This window comes from Mustela nigripes, chromosome 14 (assembly GCF_022355385.1).
Source record: "Mustela nigripes isolate SB6536 chromosome 14, MUSNIG.SB6536, whole genome shotgun sequence".
Lineage (NCBI taxonomy): Eukaryota > Metazoa > Chordata > Mammalia > Carnivora > Mustelidae > Mustela > Mustela nigripes.
This window is the reverse complement of record NC_081570.1, coordinates 10,598,813-10,617,587: the sequence shown is the minus strand read 5'-3', so window position 1 is coordinate 10,617,587 and position 18,775 is coordinate 10,598,813. Positions and strand designations below refer to the sequence as shown.

The 18,775-nt window shown below is 45.9% G+C and overlaps 1 protein-coding gene across 9 annotated transcripts in view; it reads right to left on the bottom strand.

Moving 5' to 3' along the window:
• The window catches only part of FHAD1 (forkhead associated phosphopeptide binding domain 1), a 129,535-nt gene that overhangs the window by 92,317 nt on the left and 18,443 nt on the right, over positions 1-18,775 (bottom strand). For 7 of the 9 annotated variants that reach the window (XM_059376201.1, XM_059376202.1, XM_059376209.1 and 4 more), the window contains exons 1-2: positions 18,354-18,535; positions 11,986-12,192 (exon numbers count right to left, since the gene is read on the bottom strand). In XM_059376201.1, coding sequence (XP_059232184.1) covers positions 11,986-12,192; positions 18,354-18,533 — 387 coding nt within the window. In that variant the 5' untranslated portion in view covers positions 18,534-18,535. Of the gene's footprint in view, positions 1-11,985; positions 12,193-18,353; positions 18,536-18,775 lie in introns of those variants that run through there. The other 2 variants (XM_059376203.1, XM_059376206.1) reach the window with 1 other exon arrangement.

Genomic DNA, 18,775 nt, shown 5'->3' with positions numbered 1-18,775 from the left:
GCCTCTGCCTTCAGCTCCGGTCATGATCCCAGGGTCCTGGGATCAAGCCCCACATCGGGCTCTCTGCTCAGTGGGGAGCCTGCTTCCCCCACTCTCTCTCTCTCTGCCTGCCTCTCTGCCTACTTGTGATCTCTGTCTGTCAAATAAATAAATAAATAACAATCTTTTAAAAAAAATGTTAACAATGTAAATTATATAAAAGCATGTTGTGTCTAGAGCCATTAAATTATTAGTAGCATGTAAAATTGATGACATATTCTTGAGGAAGTATTTGAAAACTATTATCTGGTATAGCAAAAAGATCACTGATAAACACGTGAAGTTCTACCGTGTCTTTCTCGTTTCACTTTTGTCTTACTTGTGGATGCAAACAAGATACCCACCCACGTCCAGGTTGGGAAACCGCCCTCTCGTCGGTTGTGAAGGTAAGTTGGCTGTGGCCATGGGAACTCAGCCCAAGTCAGTGAAAGTGCTTTATGAGAGTCGATCGGTTATACGCAACTTACTTTAAAGATTTTATTTATTTATTTGACAGAGAGAGATCACAAGTAGGCAGAGAGGCAGGCAGAGAGAGGGGGGCGGGGAAGCAGGCTCCCTGCTGAGCAGAGAGCCCGATGCGGGGCTCGATCCCAGGACCCTGAGAACATGACCTGAGCCGAAGGCAGAGACTTAACCCACTGAGCCACCCAGGCGCCCCGCAACTAACTTTAAAGAGAGGTATATAGTTCATTATTATTTGCAGAGAATGGGTTACACATTCTCTCCATCAGTAAGCCTTATGCTCTACATGCACACTTTACTTTTTTCAGAGCCGGGTGGTAAACATTTTCTAGTGGAGCACAGCTGGGCCCAACACCCCACGTCATGCCTGGGACACGTGGCGGGCATCGGCTGGCTGAGCTGAAGGGGACAACTGGCAAACGGCACAAGTAGAAAGGCCTTTGGCTGATGCTGGGAGTGGGGCGGGAAAAATACACTGCGAGCCTGGCTCATCATATAATAGTGGAGAGTGAGGAGGCCCTCCAGAGCCAAGGGTGGGGACTTCTCAAAGGACACGCAACCAACCTCAAAGAGCTCCCAATGGCAAGGCTGGGAGTTATTCCAGCAGCAAGACAGGATGTGGGATTGGATCATAACCCAAAGTATACAATGAATATACACGAGTTCATACTGATACAAAGACACGATTCAGGAAATACAGAAACAGGGAAGGAGAGACAATCTTCCTTACAGAAGAACTGAGCACCTGTAGATAGGCTGCCTTCCAGGAGGCGGGGCTTGAGTCCCACTGTCTGCGCCTTCCTCCCCTCTCCTTTGGGGGTGGACAATACTCAGGACCTGCTTCCAAAGACTAGGGAATGGAAGGGGAAAAACAGTAACTTTCTGATGGAGAAACCTGGCAAAGACCAGCTGAGTCAAGGGAAGAAGTTAACGTCCCCAGGGAAGTCATGTGGGTAATGGGTTCCCCCCTGATAATGCGACAAGAACCATAATCCCAGTCTAATGAGAGAAGAGAATCAGGCAAATCAGAGATGAACACAATCCAATCCAGTCAGCCATCCTGGAGAATGACACCTGGCCAATACTCTTCAAGACTATCAAGGTCATGAAAGACAGACTAAGAAACTGTCACAGACCAGAGGAGGTTAAGAAGACACAGTGATGAAAGGCAGTGCGGTGCCCTGGGCTGGGTTGAGCCTGAAGTTGAGTTAATAATCACGGGCCAGGGGGCACCTGGGTGGCTCAGTGGGTTAAGCCGATGCCTTCGGCTCAGTTCATGATCTCAGGGTCCTGGGATCGAGTCCTGCATCGGGCGCTCTGCTCAGCGGGGAGCCTGCTTCCCTCTCTCTCTCTCTGCCTACTTGTGATCTTTCTCTGTCAAATAAATAAAAAAAAAATCTTAAAAAAAAAAAATCACGGGCCAGTGTTGGTGTCTTGGTTTGGAAAACTGTACTGTGGCAACAGAAAATGCTTCAAATGGGGGAAATGGAGGGAGACATATACAAGAACTCTCTGTACTATCATTACGACTTTTATATAAATCTAGAAGTTATTCCAGAATGAAAATGTTAATTACTAAAGCCGGGGAGGAGACTTTGAGTTCCCAGGAGAAAACCATACAGAATCCTTACACAACTCCTAGCGTAGCTTACTCGTGGGAGAGCTCTCGGGGACTGCTTTCAGCCCCAGAAGTTTACCAAATACAGTTTACTGAACTTTGCTCTTTCAGCTACACAACAGTAATGACCGGAAGGGATGAAGGTGGAGAAAAGAGTGACCCTGCCAGGAGCAAAGAGGTTCGACTGGATAGACTAGAAAACACAGACATTGCTGCCAACGGCCAGCAGGGGGCGCCATTTGGCACCAGGGCCAACAGCCTTCCCTACCTCAGCAGCTCCTGGGGTGCTGCGCTAACTCTAAGTGGGGTGCTAATTCTAAGTCCTCCAGGAAAGGAGAAATGGTGTCCAAGACTTCCAGTGTGAGAAATCAGGATTATACATTTGGAACAGGGACCTGACACGTCGTTTTGTGGGGTTCAGAAGAAACATTCATTTGGATTTTTAGCAGCTGGGTTAAAAAAGAGATCGGTTCCATCGAATTTCCCCATTGTCTATAAGTCTTCTAGCCTACAGTTACCCTCCCCCCCTTTTAAAAAAGATTTTACTTATTTATTTGAGAGAGAGAGAGGGAAAGCATGAGCAGGGGAAGGGCAGAGGGAGAGGGAGAAGCAGGCTCCCCACTGAGCAGGGAGCCCGACATGAGGCTCAATCCAGGACCCTAGAGGATCATGACCTGAGGTGAAGGCAGATGCTTAACCCACGGAAGCATCCAGGCGCCCCCACTTTCCCCTTTCAAGCTCTAACTAGCTTCCAGGTCAGTCCACAAAATGGGAAATAGAGTCTAATGAGAAAAGACCCAGATTTTTGCAAGTAGTCTTTGCAAGTAGACCTAGATGAGGTCTACTTCCGGTCAGCCTTTCCAGATTGAGAGACTGAAGGGGGGAATGAATGAATGATTTCCCACTAAGTTAAGAAAAAGGAAGCAGCCACGTGGTTCTGGTGTGGTCACAAAGAGTGTGAGTGGCCAGAGGGCACTGGAAGCAGCCGAGGCTGGTTCCTCGGTTCCTGGGCTGGGTTGTTTCATCAGGATGCCAAGCCTTTGCCTGCCTCTCCCCTCTGCGTCCCCGCCCTGCCCGCCGATGTCATCTGGGGGGCCTGTAGACGTCTGATGACAACACAGAGACTTCGAGAGTCCTTTTGTGTGAGTTCTTGCTGAGGACACCCTGCCCGAGGCGTGTGCTGCCCAGCCCCTCCACTCCACGAGAAACACCCGGCCTCAGGGCACTTCATCACATCAGCGGGTCCCCACAGAGTCCTTAAAGCACAACTAGGAGATCAGGTTGGCGATGACAAAGCTTGTCTAGCAAGACGTTCATTCTGAAGAGTTCCATTTGGTCACTGGTCCCTCAAGCCTGGGTACAGGCAAAGCAACATCGTCTCAAGAATGGGATCTATGGAAAGGCCACCCTTCCCCAGGATGGACCAATGAACTCCCGGCTCTGTGAGCTTCTCATCACACCCATTCCCCAGAGGGGAGGAATGAACTAGTTGGCTTCCTTGGGGATCAGCTTCGGACTTTTTAAGTGGAAAACGGAAAAGCAGATTATTCCTCATTTTCTTCCCTCTTCCCCCAAATTCCTACTCTCAGTCCTGTTAGGAACATTTGGTTGAGGCAGTGGGAATGCTTCCTAATGTCATGGATGTCTGGCATTTCTTTGTTGTTTGTTTTGCCCACCCTGCATCCATTTCTCCATCTTCTAGATGGATACCTTAAATTTTGTGGAGCAGACAGCCTGTCTCCCGCCCACCCCTCATAATTCTGAGTCCATGCAATTCTGGTAAGGCTGATCCCTTCTGCTTCAGGGGAGAGATCGTGACCCAGGCCTGCCAATCAGACCATTCCATGTCCCTGGCCTCAGTGATAGGTTCAGGAATAGGCACACGGTCCAAGTCAAGCTAATTAAGAAATTTATTCTTTTCTTAGAACGGTGCTGGGGATGCTGGCTGCCACCTCACTACAGGTGAGGCAAAAGACTGCCTGAGATTGTGAAGCTAACAAAGGTAAAAAGACAGATTCCTGGCCATTGTTTGGGCACCTGGATCCAGCTGGGACTGAAGCTGGTTCTTTTGGCCTTTTCAGTTATAAGAACTCCTTCTGCCCCTACCCCGACCTTAGGCTATTTTGAGTTGGGTTTCTGACACTTGCAAACAATAAAATTTCCTGGAAAATAAGCTTATTGCGACTTCACCACAACCATCAGGACTTAGAACAAGAGGTGTTATGCGAGTTGTGATATACTTGGATACAACCCACCAGACTGTAAACATGTACCACATTTATCTTTGAACTTGTAAAAATAAAGCAATGGCCCAGAGAAGAAGTGATTTAAAACCAAGGAACCAACCATAAGACCAGTAGTGAAACAGGACATAGAGAAACTTTGAACAAATGAACAGTTCTCTAGCTACAGCAGACTTCAGACTAAAGTTCCAAATATCTTTTCAAAAGTTATACCAGGAAGAACCTTCCAAAGTTTTCAAAGAAAACTTTCCAATTGAAGAAACACTAAAATGTATAATACGCATCTGTTGTGTATGTTCTATATTAACGTCTAGCATACTTATCAGATATATCTGAATATGATTATATCACATGTGCAAATGCATATATATGTATCTATATATTTAGAACCACATATTTTCAGCTTTTTCAAAAAAGATGTGGTGAAAAGACTGTTCAAATCTATTTCTTCAGCTCGACAATTTTTGTTTTTTTTATTCCTCAGTTACCAAGAAAAAGCAACAAAACGGCACAGTTCCTGGAACACAGTAGGGCTCGAGCGGTCCTTCTCCCTGTCCTCACCTCCATTTTCAGCTCCTCTTTCACAAAACTAAGTAAAAGAGGGAAGTCAGTGGAGCATGGGGTTATAAGCAGACACTGGTCAATGTTTTCCATGGACCCAGACAGCAGATGTTTCCCGGTCTGCGTGCGGTACGCTCTGCCCCGCTCACTCTGCTGCCAAAGCACGACAGCAGGTGTAGCCACACCGTCGCGAACAGGATGATGGCTGGTTTCCCATAAAACTTTATTTACAGAAATAGGTGCTGGCCTGGCTTTGGCGTGTGGGCTGTAGTTTGCCAGCGTCGGGGTAGGAGCATGGGATTCAGCATTACACGGAATCAGGTGCTGCTCCCTCTTTGTCCCTGACCTTCGGTGTGACCCTGACGATGTGATCCTTTTGTGGCTCGTCTGAAAAATCAGGATGGCATCAGCTGCTTCTTCGCTGGTGAGAAGTGAACGAGCTAGTGCGTGTGTATCACCCTTAGAGTACTTCCTGGTAGGTAGCCCATGCATACTGAACAGTGTGGGTCAGACATGACCATCACCAGCAAAGAGGAAGAAGAAAGGGCGTGACACAATCTGCCCTGGAGCTGCAGCCACAGCCGGTAAAATGTTAGTGGAGCAAGTAAGGAAGCCAATAAATGCAATTGCGTTTTCTTCTACTCTTGGTGGCTTTTGTTTTTACTGCCGGGATAATCTTTCCCATCAGCAGGAAGCATGACAGATTGGCCTGGCGCTCGCCCTTGACTGCCCACAGTGAAGGACTGTGGTACTCCAGGCACCCCATGGTTAGGAAAAACCTCTAGACCCCCAAGGACATGGGAGAGTGGCCCTTCAGTCCCAGCACTGGCTGTAGCCTATACATAAACTCAAGGAAGTTGCAGGAAATCTTTGAGCACCATTTGCACAATGATGGGGTGGTCCCAAGGGCCTCTACAGAAATCCTGAAGGGAGAAGGGGGACCTGGGATTACTGAGTATCTGCTTGGCAGAAACTGGAAACAAAAACATTGACCAGTGTCTGCTTACAGAGGTGACATTAGCAGTAGCTGGAGTTTGAACTTGAATCTATCGAAATCCAAAGCACTTGCTTTCCTTCACTAGATCTGCCGAGATACCCCATCACAGCGGGGAGCAGTAAGGGGTGGGGGCTGATAGAGGCGTTCTCCGTGCGGGGTAGGCTGTCAGGACTTGCAGGAAGGAAGAAGGAGGTATGCAAGTCACATGGGACAGTGTGGCTGGCCTGGGAACAGGGCTGAGCAGCTACAGGGAAGGGTAGTCAAGTTTACCACTGTGGGGTAAACTGTGGTCAGGGTTAGCCCAGAGCCCTTTCTGGGGTGATTGCTGATGGGACCATGCGTGGGGCGAGGAAAACTGCTGCCGAGGGCTGTCTACCCATCCACAAAACAACTCCACACATCACTTGGGGTGCCTGGCTTCCTTTCTGCCTTCTGGGAATTTCCATTAGACTTGCCATATTTCATAAGAGAGAAAGACACAATTTATAGATTTGGGCGAGGTGGGGGTTTCCTTGCCCAGCTGCTTGATCAGGCCACCACCACCCCTACTGGACAGTTTGTTTCCACACCTCCCTTCCCGGAGACCAGAAAGCACTCAAAAAGGCAACCACAGACAAAACCCACAATATGGCGGACATGTCCAGCTGTGCAACTTCTACTGCTCACTCCTGGTGCTGAAATGGAGACTCTACTTCACTGGTTTTTTTTTGGGGGGGGGGGGCATTGCAAATGGCCCTGCAGCTCATGCCCTGCATAGCTTTGGGGGGTGGGGAGGGGTGGTGTCACCCACATGGACTCTGATGTGAATGGCAACCCTGGCGTTGTGCAACATGGCAGCCCTAGGTTAACTTTTGGTGAAAGAGCTATGATTTACAAAGCATGTTCCAGAATATATCCTTGGGGGCAGGTGCCAATGTATTTCGTCAACCAAGAGGGATTTGGGGGGCAGTTTTTCATCTTGGATGTCATCCCACAGGTAATTTATATGCATGTGTATCCATCTGCTGGCTGGGGAGGTCTTGGGAGGTTTTCTGGCTAAAGGAACACTCCCAGAGGAGGTATCCTGGCTGCCACGCTGCTTGTTTGCTTGATTCTAGAGCTGAGAGTTACCAGGAACTTGTCAGAGGGGCAGGAGGCTGAGCCAAGGGATTTGCATACATTAAGCTCTTAATGCCACAGTAACTTCCCGTGGTAGGGACTGTTAGTTCCCTGAGTTTACAGCAGTGGGAACCAAGGTGTGAGAGTCAGGTGACGTAGGCACAAACCCAGAGCATAAGAGCAGGGCTGGGACTGTGCTCGAGGCAGCCAGAGCAGGATGCGCACTCCCCCCTCCCCTGCCCCCGCACTGTGACAGCTTTTAACACATGTGGCTCCCTAACCCACACCCCACCTTCCCACCCCCATGAAAAGGCTGGCATATCCCTTCTGATTGGTTATGGTGACCACCCCAAAGCCTGAAATAAATGTTTTCCTTTGGGAACTCTTTGTCAGGAAGGGGCTAGTTCTGACCATGCCCAACCCTTTGGATTTCATGATGATTCTCCTTGAGAACTCCATCTCGGGGGGAAACACAGTGTCCTCACCTGGGACCCAAAAATCCAGTCAGAAACGCTAGCATAGGAATCAAAATGGCCGCACATTTCTTAGGAAGGCTGGACCTCGAAGTATTCAAGGATAGATGCCCTTCCTTCCCTTCTCTTCCTCCCTCCCCCCTCCCCTCCTTCCAGCCCACAAGGCTATCCTCACCCCAGCCCGCCCCACAGAGGACCCCTCCATTAATACGATCTCCATTAATAAGAGGATGCTTGCATGAAAGTCCCTCAGTTTAGGAAAGCTCTGAGCAGAGAGCACTCTGGGGAGGATGGACCATGGGTGAGTCCTGCGGGGTAAGGTGGCTCCCTGGGAAAGCCTGGGAAAGCACCCTGGGCACAGGCCAGGGGAACATTTGTGCAGCTCCTTGCCGTCACTTGGGGAATGAAGTGGGACACAAATGCTTGTAGAAATAAGAATTTTAAAGAAATGTGTGTTTATTCAAGTGACCACAAAAGTGTTTTTTGCTCCCTCTGGAAACCAGTCGGGGATACTGCTCTGGCTAGCGTTAGATTAAGTTCTCTTCTCTCTGTTCCCCACAAGTGGGGAGAGAGCTTAATTCTGCATTGGCCAGCTGTGTGACGCTGGGGAAATTACTTAACCTCTCTGAGTTTTGGATTCTTTGTCTGTAAGGTGGGGATCATGAGAGAACCCACCCCACAGATTGTGTTAAATAAGGGCGAGCAGGCAAATAGGTTAGCACAGTTAGCACAGTTTCGTTCATATCCGTGACTCCTGATACTCTACTGATTTCTCTTTTTACAAAGCGTCCTCTTCTGCTATAGTCAAAGTTCAAGGTCTTGATCATTGTTTCTTTTTTTTTTTTTTTTTAAAGATTTTATTTATTCACCTGAGAGAGAGACAGTGAGAGAGAGCATGAGAGACGAGAAGGTCAGAGGGAGAAGCAGACTCCCCGTGGAGCTGGGAGCCTGATGCGGGACTCGATCCCGGGACTCCAGGACCGTGACCCGAGCCGAAGGCAGTCGCCCAACCAACTGAGCCACCCAGGCGCCCTTGATCATTGTTTCTTACACTTACCCAATATCAGAAGCATCTCGTAAAATGAAGTACCCCTTCCATACTTATACACCTGTACGCATCACACTCTTACTCATGACAGCCAAAAGGTGGGGGCAGCCGTCGATGGATGGATGGACAAACGGCTCAACAGAATGTGAGGCAGACACACGACGGAATATTCCTCGGCTCAAAAGGATCCCCTTACTCAACATGTATGTTGAGTACATACTACCTGCTACAACATGTATGCACCTCAAGGACACAGTACTACACAAGTGAAGCGAGACAGTCCCAAAGGGATAAACACTATTAAGATTCCACTTACACGGGGGGCCTGGAGCAGTCAGATTCAGAGAGACAGAAAGAACGGGGGCTGGGAGCGGAAGCCTGCTTCTCCCTCTGCCTTGCTCCCTCTGTCTCTCATGAATAAATAAATAAAACCTTAAAAAAAATTAAAAGTTAAAAACAACAACAACAACAAAAAACCCTAAGTACCTCCCAGGTTTTTTGGGGGGAGGAACAGAAATGGATAGAAACGTTCTGAAAGGAAGTCGTGGTGATGGCCAGCTCCGTAAACATACTAAAGCGGGTGGGGGGGATGCCTGGGTGGTTCAGTCAGTTGAGCTTCTGCCTTCGGCTCAGGTCATGATAGGATCGAGTCCTGCACCGGCTTCCTGCTCAGCTCTCCCACTCCCCCTGCTTGTGCTCTTTCTATCTCTCAAGTAAATCATAAAATATTTTTAAAAAATCATACAAAAATGTGCTGAATCATAGGCTTACCATGAATGAAGTTTATGTTATGTAAACTGGAGGCAAGCGAACAAATGCCCTGTTCCCGAGGAAGCTTTTGCGGGCCACGGATATGGTCACTGTCTTGACCGTGGCGATGGTTATTCAGGTGCACACGTAGGTCAAAGCCCATCAGATTATATAACCTTTAAACACGTGCAGCTGATTGTATGTCAGTCATATCTCCATAAAGTTGCTCTCTTCCCCCCCTTTTTGTAAGTTGGCTCTATGCCCAGCTTGGAGCCCAATGTGAGGCCTGAACTCACGACCCAGAGATCAAGACCTGAGCTGAGATTAAGAGTCAGATGCTTGGGTGCCTGGGTGGCTCAGTGGGTTAAAGCCGCTGCCTTTACTCAGGTCATGATCCTGGGTACTGGGATTGAGCCCCGCATCCATCGGGCTCTCTGCTCAGTAGGGAGCCTGCTTCCCCCTCTCTCTGTCTCTGCCTGCCTCTCTGCCTACTTGTGACCTCTGCCTGTCAAATAAATAAATAAATCTTAAAAAAAAAAAAAAAGAGTCAGATGCTTAACTGGCTCAGTCCCCCAGGCACCCTCTATAAAGCTATTTTTTAAAAAAAAGCAACAGTTTTCCATATACAAACAAACTCTCGTATTTTTTTTTTTAGACAATGCCCCCTTCTGATGGATATTTAGGTTTCAATTTTTGTGTCCCTATAAATAATATTTCCATAAATATCTTCGTATGAAAAAAATGCAGACATTATCACCCTTTCCCCTTCTGGCAAGCCACAAAATGAGAACTTCCCAGGCAGGGGGGCTTGGGAACCTGTAATTTTGTTGGACATTTCAGAAACATTCTTATAATCAGACAAGTTTGAGAAACATTGACTCAAACTTCACAAACTTGGATTTACAGGCTTGGGGTTTGAAACTCCATTTTCTTTGGTTCCAGAAAAAAAAAATCTGTAAATGCTCTAGACAAGGGGCTCCATATTTAGGTTTTTATTCTGTGGGGGGTACAGCAGAATCACCAAGGAGCCTGGGAAAATGCATATTCCCACTCCCAGGGAGGCTGTGTAGAGTTGCCAGATTTAACATAAATAAATACATAGATTAAAAAAATATATATATATATATAAATGAAATACAGGGTATCCAATTAACTCTGAATTTCAGACAAATACCAAATAATTTCTTTAGCATAAGCAATCCCTTGGAATATTTCAGACATACTTATACTATAAGATTATTTGTGGTTTATCTGAAATTCAGCTTTAACTGGGTGTCCTGTGTTTTTTTCTGGCAACCTTAAGTATGAATGAGTCCCTGGGCCCCGGGTGAGGCCCAGGAATGTGCATTGTTGGTCTGCTCCCCACAGCATTCTGATGTGGGTGTGTGTGTGTGTTTGGGGGAATCCTTATTATCCATGTTGAGAACTCTTGATCAAGTCAACACCTTCTGGGTCAGGAGCCCCCCTCAGTGCTGCCCCAGGACCTTGGTGCGTACCATGAGCAAACAAACTTTAACGGTCTATGTAGGATAAGGCAGCTGAGCAGCAGCCGAAAAGTCTGCCCCACATCTTCAAAGCCAAATGTGATGCATGTGGCATCATGGCCCACGCAGCCTGGGGGATGCCGTCCGTCTTTCTGGGGTGCGCAATTAGGGCTGCCTATGGGCTCAAAACCCCAGGAGTCTGTCTCGATCCTCTAGACTTGATTTATTTAGACCCAGCCTTGTCCCAGAAAGGCTTTTAAGCCTTGGAGGCTCCAGTCCATGTAGCGTTCTTAGAGGCGGCGAGTAAGACAAAGACGCCATCTCTCTGGGACACACATGGCAGATATTAATTGTGTGCTCACCGCGAACCGGCACCGTGCTAGTTTTACAATTATAATCATCTCTTTCCACACTCAAGGTGAACCTGCAAGGTCATGGCTGTCATTGGCCCCATTTTGTGGAGTAAATGGGAGGTTCTGGGGGCTCCAGAGGCTTGCCCGGGAGCACTCCAGAGTACGCTGGGATTCTGGCCAAAGCCTGAGCTGCTAACCTCCCTCACCCCTCACCCCTCACCCCACCCCAGCCTGCCTCCCCCGTGAACGGTGTCTTCCGTGGGACTGAGCTTTAACGGGGAAGTTTTGTATTGCATTTTGCTTAAACTGGCCATATTATAGGTCAGGATCCCAAGGACATTTCTGTTCAGGGTATGGTAACAGCTGCCGGGCCCTGAGTCTCTGCTCCAGGCCGACACTGACTTTCACGCTCTATAGATAGATCTCTCAGTGCTGCGCATCAGCGGGGAGCCTGAGACCCAGGCATATAAAGAACCCTTGCTGATCGCAAAGTAAGGAAGCTGCAGAGCGCTGATATGCGTAAAAAAAAGCATCCATCTCTGAGTTTTCTTTCCTCTTGCCTCAACCAAGGTTTGCATTTTCAGGAGAATGCTATGGCTCTGGGTTGGCCCCTGTGCAACTCTTACATGTCATTCCAGGAAATGCCCAGAAGAGGGCGCTAAGATGCACACCCCCCCCCTCCCCCAAGAGGATCCACCTGGATTGGTGTGAACCTTGTAAGATCCAGTAGGTCAGGGTCACTTGTGGGCCCAGCATGAAATCCAGTTGGTACGCTGTGGACAAGCACCACCCTTTGGAGGTACAGAAGGCGACAGGACACCGCACCTCTGGCCCCTACCCTGCAAGGGCCTGGACTCACCGAGGGAGCGTTTTCGATGACAAGTTCGTAGGTCAGCCCTCCGGACCCGAATCTCAGGATGTCTCCGGGCAGCAGCTTCACGGCCACATTCTGAATGTGGCACTCATTGACAAAGGTGCCGTTTCGGGAATTGAAGTCCTGGAGAACAAAGCTGTCCTCGGCCTCATTATATTCAATAAGTGCATGATGGTTGTCGATGTCTGCAGACTGAAATACAGAAGGAAGACAGCTGTAGCCAGGGCCCCCACATCTACTAGGGAGTATGGGTACCAGAAGGTGCTAAGTCCCTTCCCTGGCCGGCTGGTCACCACAACCCTCATCCAAAAACGATGATGTTCAGAGTCAGAGAAGTGAAGTGGCCTGGCCAAGGCCACATGGTTAGTGTGCGATGGGTCTGGGGATGCGGTCTCTGACTCCAGACCCAGAGCAGGTGCCCACGTTGTGGCGTGGGGGATCAGGCAGCACAGAGGCAAAGGGAACTGAGGGGAGTCTGAATGAGCACACATTCTGGGCAGGGAGTTGGCCACCTACATCTTATAAAAATAACATTTTTAAAAATATTACAGAAAATGAGAATTGGAGAAAAGCACAAAGAAGACATTAAAACCACTTAGGCTCCCATCCCCCAGAGGCGGGCACTGTCAACACTGGTTCACCTCCTTCCAGTCCTCTGTCTGTGCTTACAAGCTTTTTAAAAAGCTCAAACAAAACTGAGATCACACCACATAACATACAGTTTTATAACTACTTTTACAAAACCTTGGCATGCAGTGAAGGTTTTCCCATGCGATTAGTTATTTTTATTGCTTCTTAAAAACTGCTCAGAATTTATCTCATCAGTGAGGATCTGCTTTTTCAGTAGGGGGCCGGGTGTGACTACCTGTCCAGAAAGAAAGGGACTCCAGCCCAGACGATGCCCAGACGGTGTGTCTGTGAATTGGCAATGCCAGGCAGAAGGCTCCTCTGTAATTTTCTTTTTGTCAGAAGAGTGAGCAAAGGTTAGCACCCAGGAGGAAATACTACATTCCTGGGGCGTGGGGCTCTGGACTGCGGCTGCAGGGCACATGTGAAGCCTTTCTCCTTTCAGGACACTGTGTCTGTTAGATATCTACCCCAGCCAGAGATTTGGCAATTAGTTTCTAAATTTATCTTCTCGGAGTGCCTCATCTGACATTCATAGAAAGAATATTTGCTCTTAGACAAGTGTAAAGTCCCATGATACAATGATACCAATAGCTTGTATCAATAATATAATAATAGATTATATTATATAGCTTATATTATTATATAGTAATATCATAACTTATATTAATAGAGTATATTAATTTAACATTACATGCCAGGAAGTTTGCGCTACTGCATTATTCCATTTCATCTACACAATAATCCAAAGGGATTGTTCTCTATTTTGCAGATAAAGAAACCGAGGCACAGAATGATTTAATTTGCCCAAAGTCACCCAGCTTGGCTAGCTTGTCTTGTATTCAGATTTGCTTGATTCAAATGTCTGTGTTCTTAACTATGTTGCAAATTTTTATCATACACGTGGGTACTTAGAATATTGAAACACAAAAAGAAAGCAGGAGGAACTATGTTAATTTCAGATGGAACAGACTTCAGAGCCAGAAACATGACCAGGGTAAAGAGAGGCGTTACATATGATGATAACGGGGTCAGTTCTTCAAGAAGATGCAACAATCCTTAACTGTATGTGCCTAAAGATAGAACATCAGAGTAAGTGAGGCAGAGAGTGAAAGAAGTTTAAGGAGAAACAGACAAATCCATTATGACAGTTGGAGACTTCAACATCCTTATATCAGTAATGGACAGAGATACAGACAATTAGGGAGGATAAAGCTAAACTAGACCACCATCAGTCAACCGCATCTAATCGACACGTACAGATTGCGTCACCAAATAATAACAAAATGCACACTGTGCTCAAGCTCACATAGAACATTCACCAAGAGAGACCACATTCTGAGCCACAAAACATAACGAATTTCAAATTTAAAAGAACAGAAGTGATACAAAGCATGCTCTCAGCCTATGAAAGATTCAAACTAGGAATCAATAGCAGAAAGATAGCTGAAAATTCCCGAGTATTTGGACATTAAACAACATGCTTTTAAGCAGCATGTTGGTCAAGGAAGAAGCTTTAGGAAAAAGAAAAAATGATCTAAATTAAATGAAAGCACGTGCAAATTAAAATACAACTTATCAGAATTTGTGGGAGGCAGGAAAGCAGTGCTTAGAAGGAAATTTATAGCATAGAATGCATATATTAGAAAAGAAAGACTTAAAATCAATAATCTAAGCTTCCACTTAAAGAAATTAGAATGAAGAGCAATATAAGCCCAAAACAAGCAGAAGAAAAAATTAGGACAAAATGAATGAAATTTAAAAATTTGAAAATAATAGAGAAAAATCAATGAAACCAGAAGTTGATTCTTTGAAAACATTGATAAAATTGGCAAAACTCTAGCAGGTTAGCCAAGAAAAAAGAGAGAGGGTACAAATTACTAAAATCATGAAAAAGAGACCATCACTACTGATATCATAAATATTAAAAGGCTAATAAAAGAACACTATAAATAAATCTATGCCCACAAATTTGATAACTTAGATGAAACTGAGCACCTCCTCAAAAGCTACAATGTACCAAAACTCACACAAGGAGAAATAAATGATCTGAAGAAGCCCATATCTATTAAAGAATTTGAATCAATAATTAAAAGCTTTTGGGCACCTGGGTGGCTCAGTGGGTTATAGCCTCTGCCAGGGTCCTGGGATAGAGCCCCACATCGCGCTCTCTACTCAGTGGGGAGCCTGCTTCCCTCTCTCTCTACCTGCTTCTCTGTCTACTTGTGATCTCTATCAAATAAATAAATAAAATCTTTTAAAAAATAATTAAAAGCTTTTCAAAACAGAAAGCATCAGGCCCAGATGGATTCATTGGTGAATTCCATCAAACACTTAAGGAAAAAAATAATACCAGTTCTCTAAAACCTCTTCCAGAACAGAGAAATTGAAAACCAGACACAGATATTACAAGAGAAACATCAGACCAATATCTTTTATGAACATAGAAGCAAAATCCTCAACAAAATATTAGCAAATTGAATCTAACAATGTATACAAAGAATTGTACACCACTAGCAAGTATGCAGGAATGCAATGCTTGGTCAACACTTGGAAATCAATTAATATAATCTATCATCTCAACAGGCTAGAGAAGAAAAGTCACATGATCATATCACTAGATGAAGAAAGAGCATTTGACAAAATTCAACACCTATTCATTATTGAAAAGCAAAACCAAAAAACTTTTGGCAAATTAGGAATAGAGAGGAACTGCCCCAACCTGATAAAGAACATCTACAAAAATCCTAAAGCTAACATCACACTTAATGGTGAGAAACTAGAAACGTTCCCGTTAAGATCAGGAACAAGACAAGGATGTCCCCTTTCATACTCCTTTTTAACACAGTATGGTGTCCTAGCCAGGACATGCAATAAGACAAGAAAAGGAAATAAAAGGTATATAGATTGGGAGGGAAGAAGTAAAACTGTCTCTGGTTGCAAATGACATGATTGCCTAGGTAAAAAAATCCCCCAAAATCAACAAAAAACACTCCTAGAACTAACAAACAATTATAGGGAGGTTGCCAGATATAACATTAATACACAAAAGTTGATTGCTTTCCTGTATACCAGCAATGAACAGCTGGAATAAGAAATTAAAAACATGGGGCACCTGGGTGGCTCAGTCGTTACGCGTCTGCCTTCAGCTCAGGTCATGATCTCAGGGTCCTGGGATTGAGACCTGCATTGGGGCTCCCTGCTCTGTGGGAAACCTGCTTCTCCCTCTCCCACTCCCCCTGCTTATGTATCCTCTCTCACTGTGTCTCTCTCTGTCAAATAAATAAATAAAATATGTAAAAAATTTTTAAAAAGAAATTAAAAACATAACACCATTTACGTTAGCACAAAAAAAAAAAAAGAAAGAAAGAAAAGAAAAAGAAAAAAAAAAGAGGGCGCCTGGGTGGCTCAGTGGGTTAAGCTGCTGCCTTCGGCTCGGGTCATGATCTTGGGGTCCTGGGATCGAGTCCCGCATGGGGCTCTCTGCTCAGCGGGGAGCCTGCTTCTTTCTCTCTCTCTCTCTCTCTGCCTGCCTGCCTCTCCATCTATTTGTGATCTCTCTTTGTCAAAGAAATAAAATCTTAAAAAAAAAAAAGAAAGAAAGAAAGAAGGAAAAAGGGAAAAGAAAGAAAGACCAGACAGAAAGAGTTAGGTAAAGATCTAACAAAATCTATGAAGATCTATATGAAGAAAACTACAGGTTCTTCTTTGCCATCTGTGTATCTTCTTTGGTGAGGCGTCTGTTCATATCTTTCACCCATTTGTAAACTGGGTTGTCTGCTTCCTTATTGTTGAGTTTTAAGACTCATTTATTTTGGACACATATTTATAGCATTCTTATTCATAATTGCCCCAAACTGGAAGCAACCAAGATGTTCTTTAAGAGGAAAATGGGTAGGTAAGCTGTGGTACATCTGTACAATAAAATAATAGTGATGAAAAGAAATGAGCCATCAAGCCACAAAAGGACGTGGAGAAACCATGGAAATGCACAATGCTTAGTGACAAAAGCCAGTCTGAAAAAGGCTATCGAGTGTACAATTTCAACTCTATGGAATTCTGGAAAAGTAACGCTATAGAGACAGTAACAAGATCAGTGCTTTCCAGCTGGATGGAACTGGAAGGGGATGGGATTCCACAGGGTTGGATTCGTGCCGCCCAAAGTGGATGTGGGGCGGCCAGAAGCGGGGAGCACAGGGATTTGGGGGCAGCCAAACCATTCCGTATGACACGGCAGTGGTGGATACTTATTATATATTTGCCAAAACCCACAGATTATGCGATGTGAGGAGTGAGCCCGAATGTAAACTATGGACTTTACTTAATATAGCAGTATTGGCTCCTCAGTGGTAACAAATGTCCCATTTTATTTTTATTATTTATTTATTTTTAAGAAGATTTTATTTATTTATTTGACAGAGATCACAAGTAGGCAGAGAGGCCGGCAGAGAGAGAGAGGGAAGCAGGCTCCCTGCTGAGCAGAGAGCCCGACGTGGGGCTCGATCCCAAGACCCTGGGACCATGACCTGAGCCGAAGGCAGAGGCTTTAACCCACTGAGCCACCCAGGCGCCCACAAATGTCCCATTTTATTTTATTTTATTTTTTAAAGATTTTATTTATTTATTTGACAGAGATTACATGTAGGCAGAGAGACAGGCAGAGAGAGAGAGGAGGAAGCAGGCTCCCTGCTGAGCAGAGAGCCCGATGTGGGACTCGATCCCAGGACTCTGGGATCATGACCTGAGCCAAAGGCAGTGGCTTAACCCACTGAGTCACCCAGGCGCCCCCACAAATGTCCCATTTTAAAGCAAGATGTTAATGATAAGGGAAGCTGTGTGTGTGCTTGGGGGGCGGTGGGTATGTGGGAACTCTGTGTACTATTTGCTCAATATCCTATAAACCTCAATCTGGCCTCAAAAAGAAAGCATTTTTTTCTAATATTAAAACACATCCGTTCTTTGGGAAATGCCACTCACGCCATGGTTGTCACCATTCTCATTGATCTCTTGCTCTAAGAACCCTTGATAACCCATCAAAGAGAGGAATTCTGTGTGCTGCATTTTTTTTCTTTTCCCAGGACTCATAACTTTCAGTTCCTCTGTAGCTGTCAGGCCATTATTAAGAAATCAAAGCAAGCAGGAAGTTTTGAATGACTCCATCAAATGGGGTGAGACCCTGCCACATGTTAGGCCAAGAGAGGGCTTCCTGGGGCTGCCCTGTAATAGCCGAGTGAAGAGCCTTGGCTTCCTTGGAAAATTACTAAAAGCAATTTTATTTACCCTGCGGCTAAGGTGGGCAGACTGTACAGGCTCCATCCTGCTGAGCTGCCCACCTTTCACCATCCACAGGTGCATTCATTAAAAGGTGCAGCTCAGGAATTGGCGTGGCTCGGTTGGTTGAGCAACTGCCTTCTGCTCAGGTCATGATCCTGGAGTCCCAGGATCGAGTCCCGCACCTGGCTCCCTGCTTGGTGTCTGCTTCTCCCTCTGATCCTTCCCCCTCTTGTGCTCACGCTCTCTCATTCTCTCTCAAATAAATTTTTTAAAAAATCTAGAAAGTAAAAATAAAAAGTGCAGCTCGACGAGAAAGACGGTATGGCAGTTCCTCAAAAAATTAAGAATAAAGTCATCAGACGATCCCGCAAGCCCACTTTTGGGTATACAACCAAAGGAACAGAAAGCAAGGGCTTGAAGAGCTATCTGGACGCTCGTGTTCACAGCATTACCTGCAACAGCTGGAAGGGGGGAACAACCCAGGGTCCACGGCCCGATCGGTGGCTAAGCAAAATGCACCAAGTACATACAATGGAGTATTCTCCAGCCTGAAAAAGGAAGAGAATCCCGATGCTTGCGACAACATGGCGCAGACCTTGCAGACATGCCTCTGAGTGACATAAGCCAGGCATACACGGGCAACCACCGTCCGAGTCTACTGATACAAAGTGTACCCAGAGTTGTCGAGCTCACAGAAACAGGAAGTAGGATGGTGGCCACCAGGGACCAGAGCAGGGGAAGTTGGGAATTGCTTGATGGTTTGATGGGTACAGAGTTTCAGTTTTGCAAGATGAAGAAGTTCTGATTGGTTATATATAACTATGTGAACACACTTAACACTGCTAATCCGCACTCGTATAAACGGTTCAGAGGG